The 19839-nt window shown below is 37.0% G+C and overlaps 1 protein-coding gene across 1 annotated transcript; it reads right to left on the reverse strand.

Moving 5' to 3' along the window:
• Positions 1 to 846: 846 nt before the first annotated feature.
• On the reverse strand, positions 847 to 19627 carry LOC123564484 (uncharacterized). The gene is made up of 2 exons (XM_045358117.2): positions 19479 to 19627; positions 847 to 2214 (listed from the first exon to the last, which is right to left on the reverse strand). The coding sequence occupies exon 2, from the start codon at positions 2191 to 2193 to the stop codon at positions 1381 to 1383; it is 813 nt and encodes a 270-aa protein (XP_045214052.1). The 5' UTR covers positions 2194 to 2214; positions 19479 to 19627; the 3' UTR covers positions 847 to 1380.
• Positions 19628 to 19839: the final 212 nt, after the last annotated feature.

A 19839-nucleotide genomic window follows, 5' to 3' on the forward strand; every position in this document is an offset into this window, starting at 1 on the left:
AGAACATCATCATAGGTTATGGTTTATTTAAATGTGTTATTTATATAATTGTATGGCGGCATCAAAATGGCGTTGTTGGTGGTGTGCGGGGTGGGGTTTACATGTGTACTTCTGACAAACACAGAATCTTTTATTTTATTCCTACTCACATCAAAAAGATGTTGATGCCCTACATAAAATAGTTCCATTCATGAACATCGCGGACGAATTATCAATAAAAGTCGTAATTTAGACAATCTCCATTCACACTGACCATTTAGATTACAAATGTATATAAAATCTATTGACAAGGTATTCCAATCCATGGTTAAATCACTGCTTCCCAGCTGACCATTTAGATTACTTCAACTGATGTCACGTAGAGCTCATCTTAGATTTGAGGCACATTTGTATTTGTTTCTCGTACATGTATTTTATCTAACAATTTGATATTTGCTTTGTTACAGAGAGAGTTTTACAAATAGATCAGATGTATATTATTAATAGCGCAATTTTTAAAGGTGGTTAATTTTTTTTATTTCAAAGCGATGTTTTGGTTTTTAATTTGAATGCAAACAGTTTGTTGTCTTTGCTTCATCAAGTTATATTTGTACAGGTGACATGACATTTTTAATACACAAAATGTAAATTCAGATATTCCCTGCTTTATCCTACCTGTTAATGAACGGCATTAAGGTACACAACAGAAAATAAGTATACCCAAACCCGCCCCCAACAGACGTCTCCATACTTTGATTTGTAAATGGATTAATTGGCGTCTCAAATTGATGCATTCAAAGTTACTCCACAACTTCGCTCTAAACAATTATGAGACAACTTACTTATTTATAAATGACAACAAAGAAGCAATGTACACAATATTCATATTATACTATACATGTATTGATTTAAATTGATTTAACTGATTTCAATATATATTCATGTCAAAATAAAACGTGTTGCTTTATATGAAACTAACGTAGTTATGTTTGTCTGCCATTTCAATCCGAAAGAAATTTTAAATATGCTAGGAGAATAAACGCCGATGTAATTGCTACCAATACGTTTACTTGTCAGACCTGTAATGGGGGTAACCAAATTTAGCCGTTGACGATTGGCGGCGATTTATCTTGTGCAACAAACCTCTACTGCAAATAGCATCAAAACAGAATTGCCACCAAATTTTTACATTCTTGAAAAATTCTACTTTCAGACAAGTTAAAAAGATAAAAGCACAGTCTATATAGACGCCAACCGCTCTCGTATATCGACTGTTTCTGGCACAGTTATAAAACAAGGCAATGTCTACGTTTTGTATTAATTAACTGGTCAATATCCAACATATTATTAGAATATTTTGCCTTTCGCAGAAGATCATTACATTCACGTCGCTTAACTTGTCTAAAACACCAGCGTTTTGGTCAAAGTTGAAGTGACGAGAGGAACTAACATCTCATTTTTTCTCTCGCCTCCTGATTGGTTGATCATATCGTCCACGTTTTTGTTGATTGTAGTTGTAAGGGACAGAAAATCATGTCTCAAGCTCCAGTTGCTCTTCATCGCATCCATAAAAGCTTGAACCAAGAACGACGGGTTTTGATCTGTGTTGTTCCTGTTAGCGATGCCCTGTGGTATTGTTGACTGGATAACGAGCCTGTCAGCATCCTGTGGTATTTTTCTCTCTTTAACCACGGTAGGACCTTTAGGTTCTGTTTTTGGTCCAAGCAGGGTCTTATCATCTGCTTGAATAAGGAAGATCTTTGGTTTTCCCCAGGTTACTTCCTGTTTTTTCACCTCATCTAGTATCTCTCCTAGAGGTTTGCATTTGTCATAGAAGTGCAGTTTCTCGTCATCAATGGATTCCTCCCCAACGTATGTTAGAAATATGAAGAAAAAGCAGTCATATTTTTCATACTTCGCTTTTTCCTTTTCCATAACTTGAACGTACTTTTCAACAAATTCATCATACTTACAGTTCTGATCAAATCTGAGGTCAACATTGACCGGAAACTTTGCCTTTTCCTCTTTAAAAAACTGTGTAAGACGAATTGCATCAATATCCACGCTTCTTTCTTCTTCATCCACTTTTGTGATTTTCTCTTTCTTGGTATCACGAAGACAAAACGGCTGAGAGACAATTGTTACTAGAATCTTTCCATCCTTTCTCCATCTGTATCTTCCCCTTTCAAATTCATCTTGTGAGAACATTGACATTTTCACGTTCAGTCTATGCTTCTGGAAAAGAAAATGGTTGTTAATTTGAATAATTGAGGAAGACCTTATGTGTCAATAAAAAGCAATATTTGTAGCACCTGTCTTTCTCTCACATGCATATATTATTATATTTATTGTTGTATCTGTAGCGGAATAACGGGGCAGTCCGCCCCGCCCCATTTTTTGTGCGCCACGCTGCCCGTTTCAGATCGCCACACTGCCCTTCCGTACGAACCGTTCTTGCATTTCCGAAACCCGCCCCATTGCCTCCGAAGTTTTAACACATGAATAACTTCCCACTTTGTTTACTTTCTACCCGGAAGCGATAATGCGTGTCATCACCATGAATATAATATACCACTAACATTTTAATAACTGGCAAGCACATAAACCATTAAAGTTTTGATAACTCGTAAACACATAAACTACAAAAGTTCAGATAACTCGCACGCATATAAACCAATCGCAAGCACATAAACCGCTAGTTCTGATACTTCACAAACACATAAACCACTAAAGTTCTGATAATTCGCAAGCACATAAACCTCTAGATCTGATAATTCGCAAGCACACAGACCACTAGTTCTGTTAATTTGCAAGTACATAAACCACTAAAGTTTTGATAATTCGCAAGCACATAAACACTTCAATGTTGATAACTCTCATGCACATCAACTACTAAAGTTTTGATAATTCGCAAGCTTATAAACCAATTAATAGGTGGTTACTCTCAAGTACTAGTACATAAACCACAAAAGTGTTGAGAACTCGCACGCGCATAAAGCACTAAAATTCTGATAATTTGCAAGCGGATAGACCACTTAAGTTCTGATAATTTGCAAGCACATTAACCATTGAAATTCGGATAATTCGCAAGCGGATAAACCACTAATGTTCTGACAATACGCATGCACATAAACGACTAAAGTCCTGATAATTAACAAGCACATAAACTGCCCAATGTTTGATAACTCGCAAGCACATAATTTAAACCACTAAATGTTGATAACTCGCACGTGCATCAACTACTAAAGTTTTGATAATTCGCAAGCACATTAACCACTAAAGTGTTGAGAACTTGAACGCACATAAACCACTTAGGTTTTGATAACTCACAAGCACATAAACCGCATAAGTGTTGATAACTCGCAAGCAAACAAACTACTAAAGTCTTGATAACTCACAAGCGCATAAACCACTGATGTGTTGATAATTCGTAAGCATAAAATACACTAAACTTTTAATAGTATTTTAACAACTTGCAAGAAAATAAAACACATTTAAGTTTTGAATTATTTACTGAATTTGAAACTAAGTGAATATTAAAAAAATATCTAAGTTTGAATTCAGACCAAGAACAAAATCTGACAACAATTTACTAATTAATGTGTACATAGAGATCAAAAATAGGTAATAGATTCCCTTTTAGTAGCTAGTTATCAAGTCATTAACAGAATGATAGAGTTATATTTCCTTTTTAACATATTTTGTCCAAATCCCAAGAGTAACATTTTCAATTACTGCAGAAATCACAAGCTCCTAACGTTTCATCAGACTTTCAAGTAGTCCCACGTTTTCCTACTTTTCAGGTCTGTTCCTACGTTTTTCCTGCATTTTTTGAAAAAACTCCTACTATTCCTACGTTTTTATCTAAAGAAGAACTATGTTAACAAATGTTGTAAGTCTATTTATATAATGATTTTTTCTAAAATAATATATGGACAGGTGGTGTACTGGTGATGCTCTAGTGACCTTTGACATGCTGCTGGTGACTTCTTATGCATGCAGAAACCTGCTGACAGTTTGTTATGTGAGTTGAATACTGACCTTGATATTGAAGCATAAGAGGTTGCAGGTAGCTACGTACAATGGGGACCTCAAAGCTTCATAGAAATAGACAAACCTTATATATTGTGATGGAAGTCCTGTTGTGTAATTGTGAGTAAATATACAAAATTCAGGCCCAGATCCAGGACTGGACAGAGGGTGCCCATGCCTCACAAGTTTGCTGAGAAGTGACCTATACTCATCAAAGTTGCACAACTATTTTTGCAAAGGATTAATATTTGCTCAAAATTTAGACCCTAAAACGCACCAGTTGTCCCCATTTCATACCTATATTTCAAAATGTTCCAGGGGGGGAACACCCTGAACCCCTAAATTGAGAATAGTGCCCCTCCCATTCCCTTAAAAATTAAGACCAAAAATGCTCCAGAGCCCACCATTTCGTACCTGTACAAATGTATTTCAAAATTTTCCAAACGGGGAGGGGGGGGGGGGAGGGGAGAGAACCCCTGACACCCTAAAATGACTGGGATATTTCCTCTCATACCTCAAAATTTGACCAAAATCTGCACCATAGCCCACCGTTTCATACCTATATTTCAACATTTTCCAGGGTGAGAGCCCTTTGACCCCCTAAAATGACTGGGATACCTCCTCCCATACTTAAAAATTTAGACCAAAAAATGCACCAGAGACCCACCATTTCATGTCTGTATTTCAAAATTTCCAGCCCCCCCCCCCCCCCCCCCCAACCACCAAATTTTTCTGGATCCAGGCCTGAGTTTGTTCTCATAAGTTCCTACTTTTTATCATCAGATTCCTAGGAATGGCTTTTTTTATCAGAGGCCCCTACTTTTTTTCCTAGTTTTTCATCAAAGGTCACTTGAAAGCCTGTTTGATAAATGTTTACTTGACCGCATTTTCCTACAAGGCAGATTCCCACAGATTCTTGGTGTCCAGATAGGGAACAGCTCTGGACCTTAAAATCACCTTGCCCATTTCATTTTCTTTAGAATTATACCATAATCATAAATTACAAGCCGCAAAAGTAACCATTAGTTTTAGGTCACAGGGCTTATAATTGGTTTAAAATACTTAGGGAATTCCGAGTTGTGTATTTACCATGTAAAGTGATCTATGTATTGGATGTGTTTGAAAAGTTGAAAACTGTCGTATTTCATACATTATAATTCTAATCAATAATTACTAGCCACAATGAACATGGAATGCTGCATATTTCGTTTTCTATATCAACAAAGCATTTTCATAAAAACAGTCACTGGTAGACTGGCATCAGTCGTTACTGTTCTTTAAAATAAATATATTTGCCATAAAATCCTCTTAAATAGCACTTACTGAAAAAGGCACAATATCTCTTATCTCTGACTTGAACGACTGGACAAATGTGATCTGAACTCGGCAGAATTTTGCGTCATTGCAAATTTGTTCATGATGTAATATAACCCTTGATTGACTTCCATTGCCATGGATCATAGAATTCTTAATGGCCTTCATAGTCTGTATAATGAGGTGCCTTTATTACCACATGAAAGGAAGAGGTATTAATCAACTTTACTTTAACAAGAGCTCGTCGAACACGAAATGCCCCCCCCGCCCTTGATGCATTCAGAAATTATATATGCTCACTGTAAACAAAGTTTCTACCATTCTGGTTTAATCTGACCTTGACCTTTAACCTATTAACCTAACAAGAGATTACAGAGTGATCTTGGCGCCATCCACTGAGCCATTTTTGAATGTTCCAAATTTCAAGACTAGCTCAAGGTCAAAATCAAGATCAAATTTCATTTCGGACCAAAACAATGTGAATGTGTCCAAATTTGAAAGCTGTGGCTTGAGAAATGTGAAAGTAGGTCACTAGATCAATTTCAAGGTCAAAGTTCATTTCGGTAGACAGAACTATGCATGTGCTTCAAATTTGGAGGCTGTAGCTTGAGAAATGTGAAAGAAGGTGATAGGTAAAAATCAATGTCAAATTTCAATTCAGAGCACAAAAATATGCATGCCGTCCAAATTTGAAGCCTGTAGCTTCAGAAGTGTGAAAGTAGGTCACTAGGTCAATCTCAAGATCAAAGTTCATTTCAGTACACAAAACTATGCTTGTGGTTCAAATTTGAAGGCTGTAGCTTGAGAAATGTGAAAGTAAGTCACTATGTCAAAATCAAGGTCAAATTTTATTTCGGAACATAAAACTATACATGTGGTCCAAATTTGAAGCCTGTACCTTCAAAAATGTGAAAGTAGGTCACAAGGTCAATAACAAGGTCAAAGTTTTTTTCGGTACACAAACCTATGCATGTGGTCCAAATTTGAAGGCTGTAGCTACACTATATGTGAAAATAGGACACTAGGTCAAGATCAAGGTCAACTCATGTCAAGGTTCATCTTGCCACTCAAAACTATACATGTGGTCCAAATTTGAATGATGTAAGTTATGGACATGAAGATTCTAAGCTTTTCCCTATATAAGTCTATATGAACAATATGACCCCTGGGGCGGGGCCATATTTGACCCTACAGGGATAATTTAAACAAACATGGTAGAGAACCACTAGATGATGCTACAATCCATAGTCTTTGTGGTTTGGACAAGAAGATTTTCAAAGTTTTTCCCTATATAAGTCTATGTAAACCATGTGAACCCCCAGGGCGGAGCCATATTTGACCCTAGGAGAATAATTTGAACACTCTTAGTAGAGGACGACTAGATGACGTCATATACAAAATATCAAAGCCCTATGCCCTGTGGTTTTGAACAAGAGGTTTTTCAAAGTTTTTTCCTATATAAGTCTATATTAACCATGTGACCCCCGGGGCGGGGCCATATCTGACCCCAGTGAAATAATCTGAACAATCTTGGTAGAGGACCACTAGATTTTGCTACATACCAAATATCAAAACCCTAGGCTCTATGGTTTTGGACAAGAAGATCAGAAACCGTTTAAATGTTCCTGGCCAATGTGACCTTGATCTTTGACCTAATGACCTCAAAATCAATAGGGGTCATCTGATGGTCATGGCCAACCTAACTATCAATTTTCCTGACACTAGGCCCAAGCGTTCTTGAGTTATTGCCTAGAAACCATTTTACTGTTCAGGGTCACTGTGACCTTGACCTTTGACATACTCACCTCAAAATCAATAGGGGTCATCTGCTTGTCATGACTAACCTCCCTATCAACTTTCGTGACCCTAGGCCTAAGCGTTCTTGAGTTATCATCCGGAAACCGTTTTTCTGTTCAGGGTCACTGTGACCTTGACCTTTAACATACTGACCTTAAAATCAATAGGGGTCATCTACTGGTCATGACTAACCTCCCTATTAACTTTCCTGATCCTAGGCCCAAAATTTCTTGAGTTATCATCCGGAAACCGTTTTACTATTCAGGGTCACTGTGACCTTGACCTTTGACATACAGACCTCAAAATCAATAGGGGTCATCTGCTGGTGATGACCAACATCTCTATCAACTTTCATGATACTAGGCCTAAGCGTTCATGAGTTATCATCCGGAAATGGATTAGTCTACATTCCGACCGACAGACCGACCGACATCTGCAAAACAATATACCCCTCCTTCTTCGAAGGGGGGCATAATAATGTTTCATAAATGTTTGATCTTTAAAATGTAAATAAAGTAGATATGAGTATTTCTAAGCATGTTAAATGGTGTAATTATTTCGTTTTCTATATCAACAAGTTTATTGCTATGTTAAATCGTGCCTTAGATGCAGTTTCTGTAATTTTCTGAAACGAAGTTATAATTAATACTTGACCTGTATTAACGATAAAACCAATCAAATATTGTTGAGATGAGTCTAGAGGGAAACGGGTATCAGAGTAATCTAAGAATTGGATGATTTAAAAAAAAAAGATCGCTGGAAACTTACAGTGCATTTGCGACAAGCATGGATCCAGACCAGCCTGCGCATCCACGCAGTCAGTCAGGATCCATGCTGTTCGCTTCTAAAACCTATCCGTTAGCGAACAGCATGGATCCTGACCAGACTGCGCAGGCTGGTCTGGATCCATGCTGGTCGCAAATGCACTATGTTGGTTTTTTCATGGTGCGGCTCATATACTGTTTTCATTCTTACGAGATGTTATCAGACTAAAGTTTCGCACCATTTACAGTTCGACACGATGTCAGAGTTTCGAAAAATACACAAAAAGAGTGAATAGAACAGAACAGAACACATATATTTAGTAGTCTTAGAAAGCTTATCGACATATACAATTACATACTGAATGGCATACGTAATGCATAGACAAATCATAGATGTTCATGGAATTCAAAACATAACAAAGTACACACACAAAGAAAAACAAAACGCACAAAAAGAATGAAGACTGAAAACGAGTTGATGCAGGCTATGCTAAGTAAAGGCCATGTTTGAATCTGAAAACCGTTCATGGTATTCTTTACAGGCCATATAACCAGATAGATATCTAACGTCTAAGTAGTAGTAAATATCAATATTTCCGATTTCTTTAAATGTCTTAGTATAGATATTTACCAAAATTAAACATTTACTTAAAAACTAGTGCAATTAGTGGGAAAGTCGTTCAAATCAAATGTATTGGAACTACTATGCAAACTGTGTATAAACATCATCAGAGGATCGGAGCCTGACCACTACCAATTCAAATGTGAGCACACAGATTTACTCTTCAGTAGCCCTAGTTCAAATCGTCTTTCCTTTCCACGTGCCCTTTCTCAATAGCATCATATTTTCTTGATATGATTATACGTATGTATTTCTAGCATTCTGTCAAAACGTGCATGCTACTATCGTATGCTAGATAAAAATGGCGGCATAAAAATTTTAGGTCCCGAAAAGTGACACTGAAAGAAGCGAAAAGGAGTCAATTTAGGTGGTTGCAGTTCGTGAAGTGTAACTTTCTTAAGGTATTGGACCCGTAATAGAGTATCTCCTTTTTGAAGAGTATTCAATTCCTACCATAAACCTACTTTGACTGCAATTTTCAGGGGGGCGTAGGTTCAAACCCCACTGGGACCAAATTTTTTTTCCCATGTTTTCCTTGTTTTCTAGTAAGTTTTTACTTCTTTCAAGACTTATTATGGATGTATTGTACAAAAGTGGAAAATTTTCATTTTATAAGCGATTTTTTGCTGTTCAATGTGAATTTACCTCTGAATCAGGAGGGACAGAGTTAGACATCTTTAAAAATACTGAGTTACTTGCCGTAAAAGTTCTCTATTTTGCCTTCATTCTTTAGATTACATATTGTGGAAGAAATGCAGGTAGGTTTTACTATTGCCCCAACGTTATTTTTGAATGAAGTGAGCAAAATTCAAAACAGACCCACAGGATTCGACCTTAATTTTTCAATGTTGGGAGTTAGAATTCTGTCTCATTAAATATGTTTACTTGAGGCACCCTAGAAAAAAATGATTTTTACAGTTTTATTTTGTGTTTTATAATTGTTTAACAATAGTTTGATGTTTCTTTAAAGTTTTATCAAAATTAATGCTGTAATGAATTCTCTGCAGACGTTTTAGATAGTGGCCATCACACTGAATTTTGTCTCTTCTTGAGCGTGAGGAAATACCATAAATTATACAAAATTTACAAAAAACGGCACGGTAAAAGTTGTTTAAAATTTGCAACACAGTGTGAAACATGGTCAACTTTAAGAATATACCAAGCAAATGCCATTTTTTAAACATTACTATTAGGGGTCCAATACCTTAAAAGCCAACATCACTTTTTTCTTTTACTTTTTCTATAGTAGACGTAAAATTATTGACAGTAATAAACGTATACACTAGCACCTGTATTTGCAAATGGAATCCCAATTTTGTGGTTGTGTAGTAATTATTGTTATGTAATTCTTTTGTTAAAATTCTAAGTCCACAAAAAAACTCCTTACCAGGTAAAGATACCTTAAAATACACCTAAAATTTGAATTTAACATCTATGTTGTACCACAGAAAAGTGGTCTTGGTTTTTCCCTACGGTCAATTATAAAACAAGAGGACCATAATGGTCCTGAATCGCTCACCTCTTCCCACATGACCCAGTTTTGAGTATGACGTCGTTTTTTTCTATTATTTGACATAGTGACCTAGTTTTTGAGCTCATGTGACCCAGTTTTGAACTTGACCTAGATATTATCAAGATAAAAATTCTGACCAATTTTCATGAAGATCCATTGAAAAATATGGTCTCTAGAGAGGTCACAAGGTTTTTCTATTATTTGACCTATTGACCTAGTTTCCAAAGGTACGTGACCCTGTTTTCAACTTCACCTAGATATCAAGGTGAACATTCTCACTAATTTTCATGAAAATCTCATGAAAAATATGGCCTCTAGAGAGGTCACAAGGTTTTTCAATTTTTATACCTACTGACTTAGTTTTTGACCGCACGTGACCCAATTTCGAAACTGACCTAGATATCATCAAGGTGAACATTCAGATCAATTTTCATGAAGATCCATTGAAAAATATGGCCTCTAGAGAGGTCAAAAATTTTTTCTAATTTTAGGACCTACTGACCTAGTTTTTGACCGCAGTTGACCCAGTTTCAAACCTGACCTAGATATCATCAAGATGAACATTCAGACCAACTTCCATACAGATCCCATGAAAAGTATGGCCTCTAGAGAGGTCACAAGGTTTTTTCATTATTTGACCTACTGACCTAGTTTTTTAAGGCAGTGACCCAGTTTCAAACTTGACCTAGATATCATCAAGGTAAACATTCTGACCAATTTTCATGAAGATCCATTAAAGGGATGGCCACTAGAGAGGTCACAAGGTTTTCTATTTCAAGACCTAATGACCTAGTTTTTGATCGCAGTTGACCCAGTTTCAAACTTGACCTATATATCATCAAGATAAACATTCGGACCAACTTTCATACAGATCCCATGAAAAATATGGCCTCTAAGAGTCACAACGTTTTTTTTTCATTATTTGACCTACTGACCCTACTTTTTGACGGCACGTGACCCCTTTCGGACTTGACCTAGATATCAACAAATGAACATTCTGACCAATTTTTATGGAGAATCCATTCACAAGTATGGCCTCTAGAGAGGTCACAAGGTTTTTCTATTTTTAGGACCTAACTGACCTAGTTTTTGACGGCACATGACCCTGTTTCGAACATGACCTACATATCATCAAGATGAACATTCAGACCAACTTTCATACAGATCCCATGAAAAATATGGCCTCTAAGAGGTCACAAGGTTTTTCTATTATTTGACCTACTGACCTAGTTTTTGAGGGCACGTGACCCACTTTAGAAAATGACCTAGATATCATCAAGGTGAACATTCTGACCAATTTTCATGAAGATCTCATGAAATATATGGCCTCTAGAGAGGTCACAAGGTTTTTCTATTTTTAGACCTACTGACCTAGTTTTTGACCGCACGTGACCCCGTTTCGAACATAACTTAGATATCATCAAGATGAACATTCAGACCAACTTTCATATAGATCCCATGAAAAATATGGCCTCTAGAGAGGTCACAAGGTTTTTCTATTATTTGACCTACTGACCTATTTTTGAACGGCACGTGACCCAGTTTCGAACTTGACCTAGATATCATCAAGGTGAACGTTCTGACCAATTTTCATGAAGATCTTGTGAAATATATGGCCTCTAGAGAGGTCACAAGGTTTTTCTATTTTTAAACCTACTGACCTAGTTTTTGACCGCACGTGACCCAGTTTCGAACTTGACCTAGATATCATCAAGGTGAACGTTCTGACCAATTTTATGAAGATCTTGTGAAATATATGGCCTCTAGAGAGGTCACAAGGTTTTTCTATTTTTAGACCTACTGACCTAGTTTTTGACGGCACGTGACCCAGTTTCGAAGCTGACCTAGATATCATCAAGATGAACATTCTGACCAACTTTCATAAAGATCCAACGAAAAATGTGGCGTTTAGAGAGGTCACAAGGTTTTTCTATTATTTGACCTACTGACCTAGTTTTTGTTGACATGTGACCCAGTTTCGAAGTTGACCTAGATATCATCAAGGTGAACGTTCTGACCAATTTTTATGAAGATCTTGTGAAATATATGGCCTCTAGAGAGGTCACAAGGTTTTTCTATTTTTAGACCTACTGACCTAGTTTTTGACGGCACGTGACCCAGTTTCGAACTTGACCTAGATAATATCAAGGTGAACATTCTGACCAATTTTCATGAAGATCTTTTGAAATATATGGCCTCTAGAGAGGTCACAAGGTTTTTCTATTTTTAGACCTACTGACCTAGTTTTTGAAGGCACGTGACCCAGTTTCGAACTTGACCTAGATATCATCAAGATGAACATTCTGACCAACTTTCAAAAAGATCCCATGAAAAATGTGACCTCTAGAGTGGTCACAAGCAAAAGTTTACGGACGGACGCACGCACGCACGCACGGACGCACGCACGGACGACGGACGACGCACATCTAGTACACGAAAAGTGTCTTGTTTTTCACCTACGGTATTAAAAAAAGTTACAATATAAGTTATTTATAGGAACAACTAAGGGAAGTTAACCTTAAAAAAAATTAAGTCCACACAAAAATCCTTACCAGGTAGAGATAGGTCAAAATACAACTCAAAATTGGATGTAACATGCATGTTGTACTACAGAAATGCTCTTCGACCAGTCAATATAAGCTATTTATAGTAACAACATAGGGAAGTAATTCTAAACTAGGGATTCTGTCTCATCATGATGAGCCAAGTTACAACAAAATCCCTCCATGCATGAAGAAGAAATGCTCAGGACAAAGTCATTCTTGTATGTGACCTTGGCCTTTAAGTGTGATATTGACCTTAGACCGACCTTCCTGGACCTAGGGACCTGGTTCTTCCGCATTTGTGCCAAGTTATTTTGAATCGGACCATGCATGTCAAAGTTATGGACCGAACACGAAGACTACATTATCAGTATATATGTAGTGAAAATTGGCTAAGTTCGACCAAGGACTGTGACCTTGACCTTTGAGCTAGTGAAATGGTTTTGCGCATGACACATCGTCTATCCATGCTTATCATTTGTGTCAAATTATTATGTAATCGGATCATGCATGTCAAAGTTATGGCCCGGACACGAACACTACCCTTTCCCGAACACACACACGGACAGGGGTAACACTATATGCTCCCCCTCCCCCCACATTTTATGGTGGGGGCATAAAAATTCCACACATCTGCGTTGATACCAGTGTGAAACAAAGATACAATTGTACAATAGCCACAGAATTAGATACAACCACAATTTTTCTTACAAGACCTGTATTGCAAAGAATTTTAATTTTGTATGTTAATGAGTAAATCATTGAAGTTCATGTTTTTCATAAGTCCACAAAAGTAAATCTTATCAGGTAGAATATACCTTAAAAAACACTAAAATTGAAAGTATCAATCACATATGTTTAACCACAGTAAAGTCTATGTTTTTCCCTACGGTCAATTATAAAAAAGTTTACATATAAATAGTTATTTATAGTAACAAACTAAGGGAAGAAATTTCAAACAAAAAAAAAAAAAAAAAATAGTGTATAATCCACACAAAAATTTTAAGGTAGGATTGTCAAAATACACCTCATAATTGATGTACATGCATGTTGTACTACAGAAAATGTGACCCTCGATTTTATCATGTAATTTAAAAGTTACAATATAATTTTAAGTGTAAAACAAGGGAAGTAATTCTAAAGAAAGAACCTGCGCATGACACTCATCTCATGATAATAATTGTGTCAAGTTACATCAAAATCCCAATGCATGAAGAAGAAATGCTCGACAGTATTCTTGTATGACTTTGGCCTCTAAGTGTGAACCTTGACCTGACCTAGGGACTGGTTCTTTCAGCATGACACTCCGCTCGTGGTGGTGAACATTTGCATGCAAAGATATATCAAAATGCCTCCTATGCATGAAGAAGAAATGCTCGAAAGTTTTCATTCTTGTAATCTTTGACCTCTAAGTGGACCTTACCTTTGACCTAGGGACTGGTTTTGCGCATGACACCGCCTAATGGTGAGAAATGTGCCAAAGTTACATCAAAATCCCTCCTATGCATGAAAAAGAAAATGCTCCAGACAAGGTTTTCATTCTTGTACCTTTGACGCCTTAAGTGTGAACTTGACCTTAGACTAGGGATCTGGTCTTCAGCGCATGACACTCCGCTCTTCTGAACATTTGTGCCAAGTTATATCAAAATCCCTCCATGCATGAAGAAGATATGCTCCGGACAAAGTCATTCTTGAATTTGACCTTTGACCTCTAAGTGTGACCTTGACCTTAGACCTAGGGACCTGGTTTTTGCGCATGACACTCCGTCTCATGATGGTGAACAACTGTGCCAAGTTTCATCAAAATCCCTTCATGCATGTAGAAGATATGCTCCGGACAAAGTCTGTGGACGCCGCCCGCCCGCCCGCCCGCCCGCCAGGGGCGTTCCCATAATACGTCCCGTTTTTCAAACGGGCGTATAAAAAAGGATAAAAAACAATTCTGAGAAATGCCAAGGAAGTGTAAGGCGGATGTATTGCTTATATTTAGCCCTTTATCATGTGACATTTTCAGCCTGCCAATGCCGTTGTTTCTAAGATAACAAGAGGGTCATGATGACCCTGGATCGCTCACCTAAGTAATATGATCTACATTTTTCAAATGTCAAACTGATGCTAAAATATTAAGAAAGTAGGTCAGCAGCTCACATTCACGGTCACTGAAAGTCAGTGAAAAACTGTATGTCATCTAAATTTCAAGGTTGTACCTTAAAAAACAAGAAAGAAGGTCAGTAGGTCAAGGTCACAGTCAAGTGACCCCTTATTACTTGGGGTCATCAGGTAATTATAATTAAACAGTATAGGAAATGTTTTCCTATGTAAATCATATACAAGAAAGTAGGTCAGTAGGTCATATTCATGGTCACTGAAAGTCAGTTTTAAGATCGGTGTGCAAAACTGTACATGCGTCCAATTTCAAGGCTGTATCTTAAAAAAAAAACAAAAAAATAGGTCAGTAGGTCACATTCATGGTCAACGAAAGTCAATTTTAAGGTCGGTGTGCAAAACTTTACACGTCATCCAAATTTCAAGGCTGTATCTTAAAAGATAAGAAAGTAGGTCAGTAGGTCAAGATCAAGTGACCCCTAATCACTTGGGATCATCAGGTAATTATAATTAAACAGTCTAGGAAATATGATCTGATAATTTTTAAGTTTTTTTTGTCCTAAATGACTTATGAATTATACATATAACAAGTGACCCCCAGGGCGGGGCCTCATTTCAACCCCGGGGCATAATACGATCATTCTTGTTAGAGATCAACTAGGCAATACCAAATATCAAAGGCCTAGACGTTGAACATTCAGACAAGAAAATTTTTAAAATATTTTTTTCCTATATAAGTCTATGTAAAACTTGGGACCCCCTGGGTGGAGCCTCTTTTCAACTAAGGGGCATAATTTGAATAATCCTGGTAGGGGACCACTAGGCAATGCAACATGCCAAATATCAAAAGCCTGGGCCTTCCAGTTTCAGACGAGAAGATTTTAAAAGTTTTTTCTATATGACCTGGGCCTGGATGGGGCCATATTTGACCCTAGGGGTATATTTTGAACAAAATTGGTAGAGGACCACTATATGATGCTACATACAAAATATCAAAGCCCTAGGCCCTGTGATTCAAGACAAGAAGATTTTCAAAGTTTTTCCCTATATAAGTCTATATTAACCATGTAACCCACAGGACCGGCCATATTTGACCCTAGGGGGATAATTTGAACAAACTTGGTAGAGGGCTATTAAATGATGCTACATACCAAATATCAAAGCACCAGGCCGTAAGGTCTATATAAACCATGTGACCCCTGGGGCGGGGCCATATTTAACCCTAGGGGGATAATTTGAACAAACTTGGTAGAGAACCACTAGATGATTCTGCATTACAAATACTAAAGCCCTAGCTACTGTGGTTTAATACAATAAGAATTTAAAGTTTTTCCCTTTTAAAGTCTATATAAACCATGCGACCCCCGGGGCGGGGCCATATTTGACCCTATGGGGATAATTTGAACAAACTTGGTAGAGAACCACTAGATGATGCTACATTACATATATCAAAGCCCTAGGTTTTGTGGTTTTGGACAGAAAGATTTTCAAAGTTTTTCCCTATATGAGTCTATGTAAACCATGTGACCCGCAGGGCGGGGTCATACTTGACACTGGGGGATAATTTGAACAATCTTAGTAGAGGACCACTAGATGATGTCACATACAAAATATCAAAGCCCTAGGTCCTGTGGTTTTGGACAAGAAGATTTTCAAGTTTTTTCCCGATATAAGTCTATATAAACCATGTGACCGCCAGACGGGGCCATATTTAACCCTAGGGGAATAATTTGAACAATCTTTGTAGAGGACCGTTAGATGATGTTACATACAAAATATCAAAGCCCTAGCTAATGTGGTTAAATAATACAAGAAGATTATCCAAGTTTTTCCCTGTATAAGTCTATATAAACCATGTGACCCCCGGGGCAGGGCCATATTTGATCCTAAGGGGTTAATCTGAACAAACTTGGTAAAGAACCACTAGATGATGCTGCATTACAAATATCAAAGCCCTAGGCCCTGTGGTTTTGGACAAGGTGATTTTCAAAGTTTTCCCCTAAGTCTATGTAAACCATGTGACCCCCCAGGGCGGGGCCATATTTGACCCTAGGGGGATAATTTGAAGAAATTTAATAGAGGACCATAAGATGATGCCACATACCAAATATCAAAGCCATAGCTACTGTGGTTTTGGACAAAAAGATTTTTAAAGTTTTTCCTTTCAGTTGCCATGGCAACCAGAGTTCTGTATGGAATTCATTTCTTTGACTAATTTTAATGAGGATCATGCAAGGAACATTCCTGTGAAGTTTCATCAAAATTGGACTGGTGGTTTAGGCTGGGAGGTGTTGAAGGACGCCGGACAATCACTGACCACAAAAAACTAAAAATGCTAAAACTCAGGTTTCAGGACACTAAATTTTGAGGCAAAAATGGCTCAAAATCAGGGCACTGGACAACTTTTGGGGACAGGTACTCATACCCTCACTTAGGGGAATTATTCGACATTTTAAGACGAAAAGGGGAAGTTTAAGCCAAGTAAATGTAACTACTTTTCACACTTATTAGTACTGTTTTCAATCATTTCTAACTGATGTGACTATATTGCAACAGTAATTTTCCTTTGAGGCACTATATAATATTAAAAGAAAGAGTTAATATCTATTTGTGTCAAACAACCTATCATCAGCCTGACAGGGGAATTTTCTTCTAAGAAAGGGGAAAAAAACATATTATTTTAGGAGGGGAATGGTACCCATATTCGGCCCCAAAAACGGCCAAACGAGTACCCTGAAAATGCACACCTTATGTGACCTGTACCATATTTTCTGCCAATGACTGACATAAAAATGCATGTATATTTTTAAAGCATGTAAACAGGCGAATAATATGGTGACAAGAAAAGTGTCTCATAACCGTTTACTTTATCCGCAAACTTGAGCTGAATCTAGATTTCCATTTCGTCTGACTTCCGTTACCTCAGGTAAGATTTTTTAGACCCAGCAGAAAAATCGATTGAAGCATTTATTTATTTAACACAACAATTACTCGTCTGCAGGAATCCTTAGTTCTATAAACATCATAAACAACCAGTTGAATATAAATGCCTTTAAGATACATCTACCGTAGTATTATGTTAAAAAACATACCCGGGCCGGCCCCTGCCATTTTTTTATCAGCTGTTTATATGGAGATTTTTAGTCAAACTAGTGGTGTTCAACCATAGAACGAAACTGAAAGTTGCGAACAATGGCAAGTAGCATTTCTTTTAAATTTTCCACTGGCATAATTTTCGCGAGTAGATCTAGGTCTATGCTAGATCTAGTGGAAATTCTAGACCTGGGTCCCTGACCCCTGATCGAGACAACCACGAATTCAGTCTAGGCAGAGTAACTTCGGGTAAATTCGACAGTCGTGTATATTCGACATCTTGAATTAATAGCTGTGTGGAGAAACCCATAATGATAATGTCCTTGAATAATTTCTTAGGTAATTTATATGACGTAATATTTATGTATGACATCATGAGAAAATCTTGATCACACTGGCCTCTTTCCTTTTCCGATACGCTCATCGGGCAACTTCGACATTCAAATTCATTTTGAACGAAAACCGCACTTACAGTTTTCTATAGTATAAGAATGGTCAGCAAAGCTAAGGTATGTAAAACTATTCTTACAATTGCAGTTTGACTTTATTTAACTGAAATATAAACAGAACTATATTTGATGTTGATATTTACAAACAAATAATATTTCAGGGTTTCCAAGCATGACCTTTGCTAGGGGTGACGAATTTGCACGACAAGATATAACACGGTCGTTTAAATTCGACATACTATTCAAAATTATTCGATTATATTTTCTTTTAAATGATATTTACGGCATACAAATAGTTTAAGCGTGTTTTTACCATATCCATTGCTTAAAGCACACTTTCATAATTTCGTCCATGCAGATTTTCTTAAGGTATGTTGACCTGAGCTGACGTCGCTAATTACGTCACTGATTTGTGCATTCAAAAGCACCTGTGCATTTAATTAGCGTGTGCATATATACATCTGGGACCAATATGGATTTATGATAATTATCAGTAGACAATAAAAATTCATGCAATTGAAGTAAAATATATTGAATTGCATACAATAAGTACATATTATCGTTATTTAAAACTATTGCAGCCTAGTACTCCACAGAACGCCTTCTTTCAGGTTTAACAAGTGAATGAAGTATTGCAACGTCCCCTACTGGAAGGCACCTAATTTTCTCTACTGCAGTAGGCCTAGAACATAATAAACTGATATATATAAACAATATTGTACTATATACCCGGTATACAATATGTTATAGCAACACACTTGCATTAAAATGTGCATATATAAAAACCCACAGATGTTTTCATATTGAATTGTTTTGGCCGATTATAAAAAAGTTATCATATAAGTTATTTATAGTACCAACAAAGGGAAATTAATCTTAAAAAAAATCTATATAATGTAAGTCCACAAGAAACTCTTTACCAGGCAGAGATAGGTCAAAATACACCTAAAAATTGGATGTAACATGCATGTTGTACCACAGAAAAGTGGTCTCGATTTTTCTCTAATAAAAAAGTTACATTGACGATGTCGATTCAAACACTGGGCAGCGTTTTATGCTGAAGATGCAAAAGGGTCTACTTTCGTTTTCATGAAATGTTCTGAATCGAAAATTGCTTCAGTGTTTTTATGCTTAAGGCGTCGAATATACCCGAAGTTACTCTACTAACAACAGAAACAAAAACACAGTTTCTATTTTCTGCACTCTCATCAGATAATCCTCTATGGCATTGGTAACTCATATTTTGATTTACGGTAATTAACTTACTTCTGTTTTAACACGGAAGTGGTATCAGATGACAGGCAAATGGCGTATCAGAAACGAAGGGGAGTAACTCAGACAATCACATGTTGCCTGTGTTTATGTACATATATACTCAATACGTGCGTACATCCAATTGATCAGGTCGGATATCCGGGCACTTCACCGATAACGTTGCGTAGCAACAAGAGCGAGGTGAAAGTAGACGCCATTTTGTAAAGTGAAAGCATTGTGTGTATCACGGGTGATCATTGTTTTTATTAATTTAAAGTGATTGAATGGAAAAATAAAAAGATGCCAAAAATTTATAATGTTACAGAATGCACCTATAATCATTTGTGAGAGAGAAACCTATCGTTCTTTTAGT

The sequence above is a fragment of the Mercenaria mercenaria genome, chromosome 2, assembly GCF_021730395.1.
Source record: "Mercenaria mercenaria strain notata chromosome 2, MADL_Memer_1, whole genome shotgun sequence".
Taxonomy (NCBI): Eukaryota; Metazoa; Mollusca; class Bivalvia; order Venerida; family Veneridae; genus Mercenaria; species Mercenaria mercenaria.

What these genes read in the sequence shown, in the direction of transcription:
- LOC123564484 (XM_045358117.2), bottom strand. Translation starts at nt 2,193, where the DNA reads ATGTCAATGTTCTCACAAGATGAATTTGAAAGGGGAAGATACAGATGG.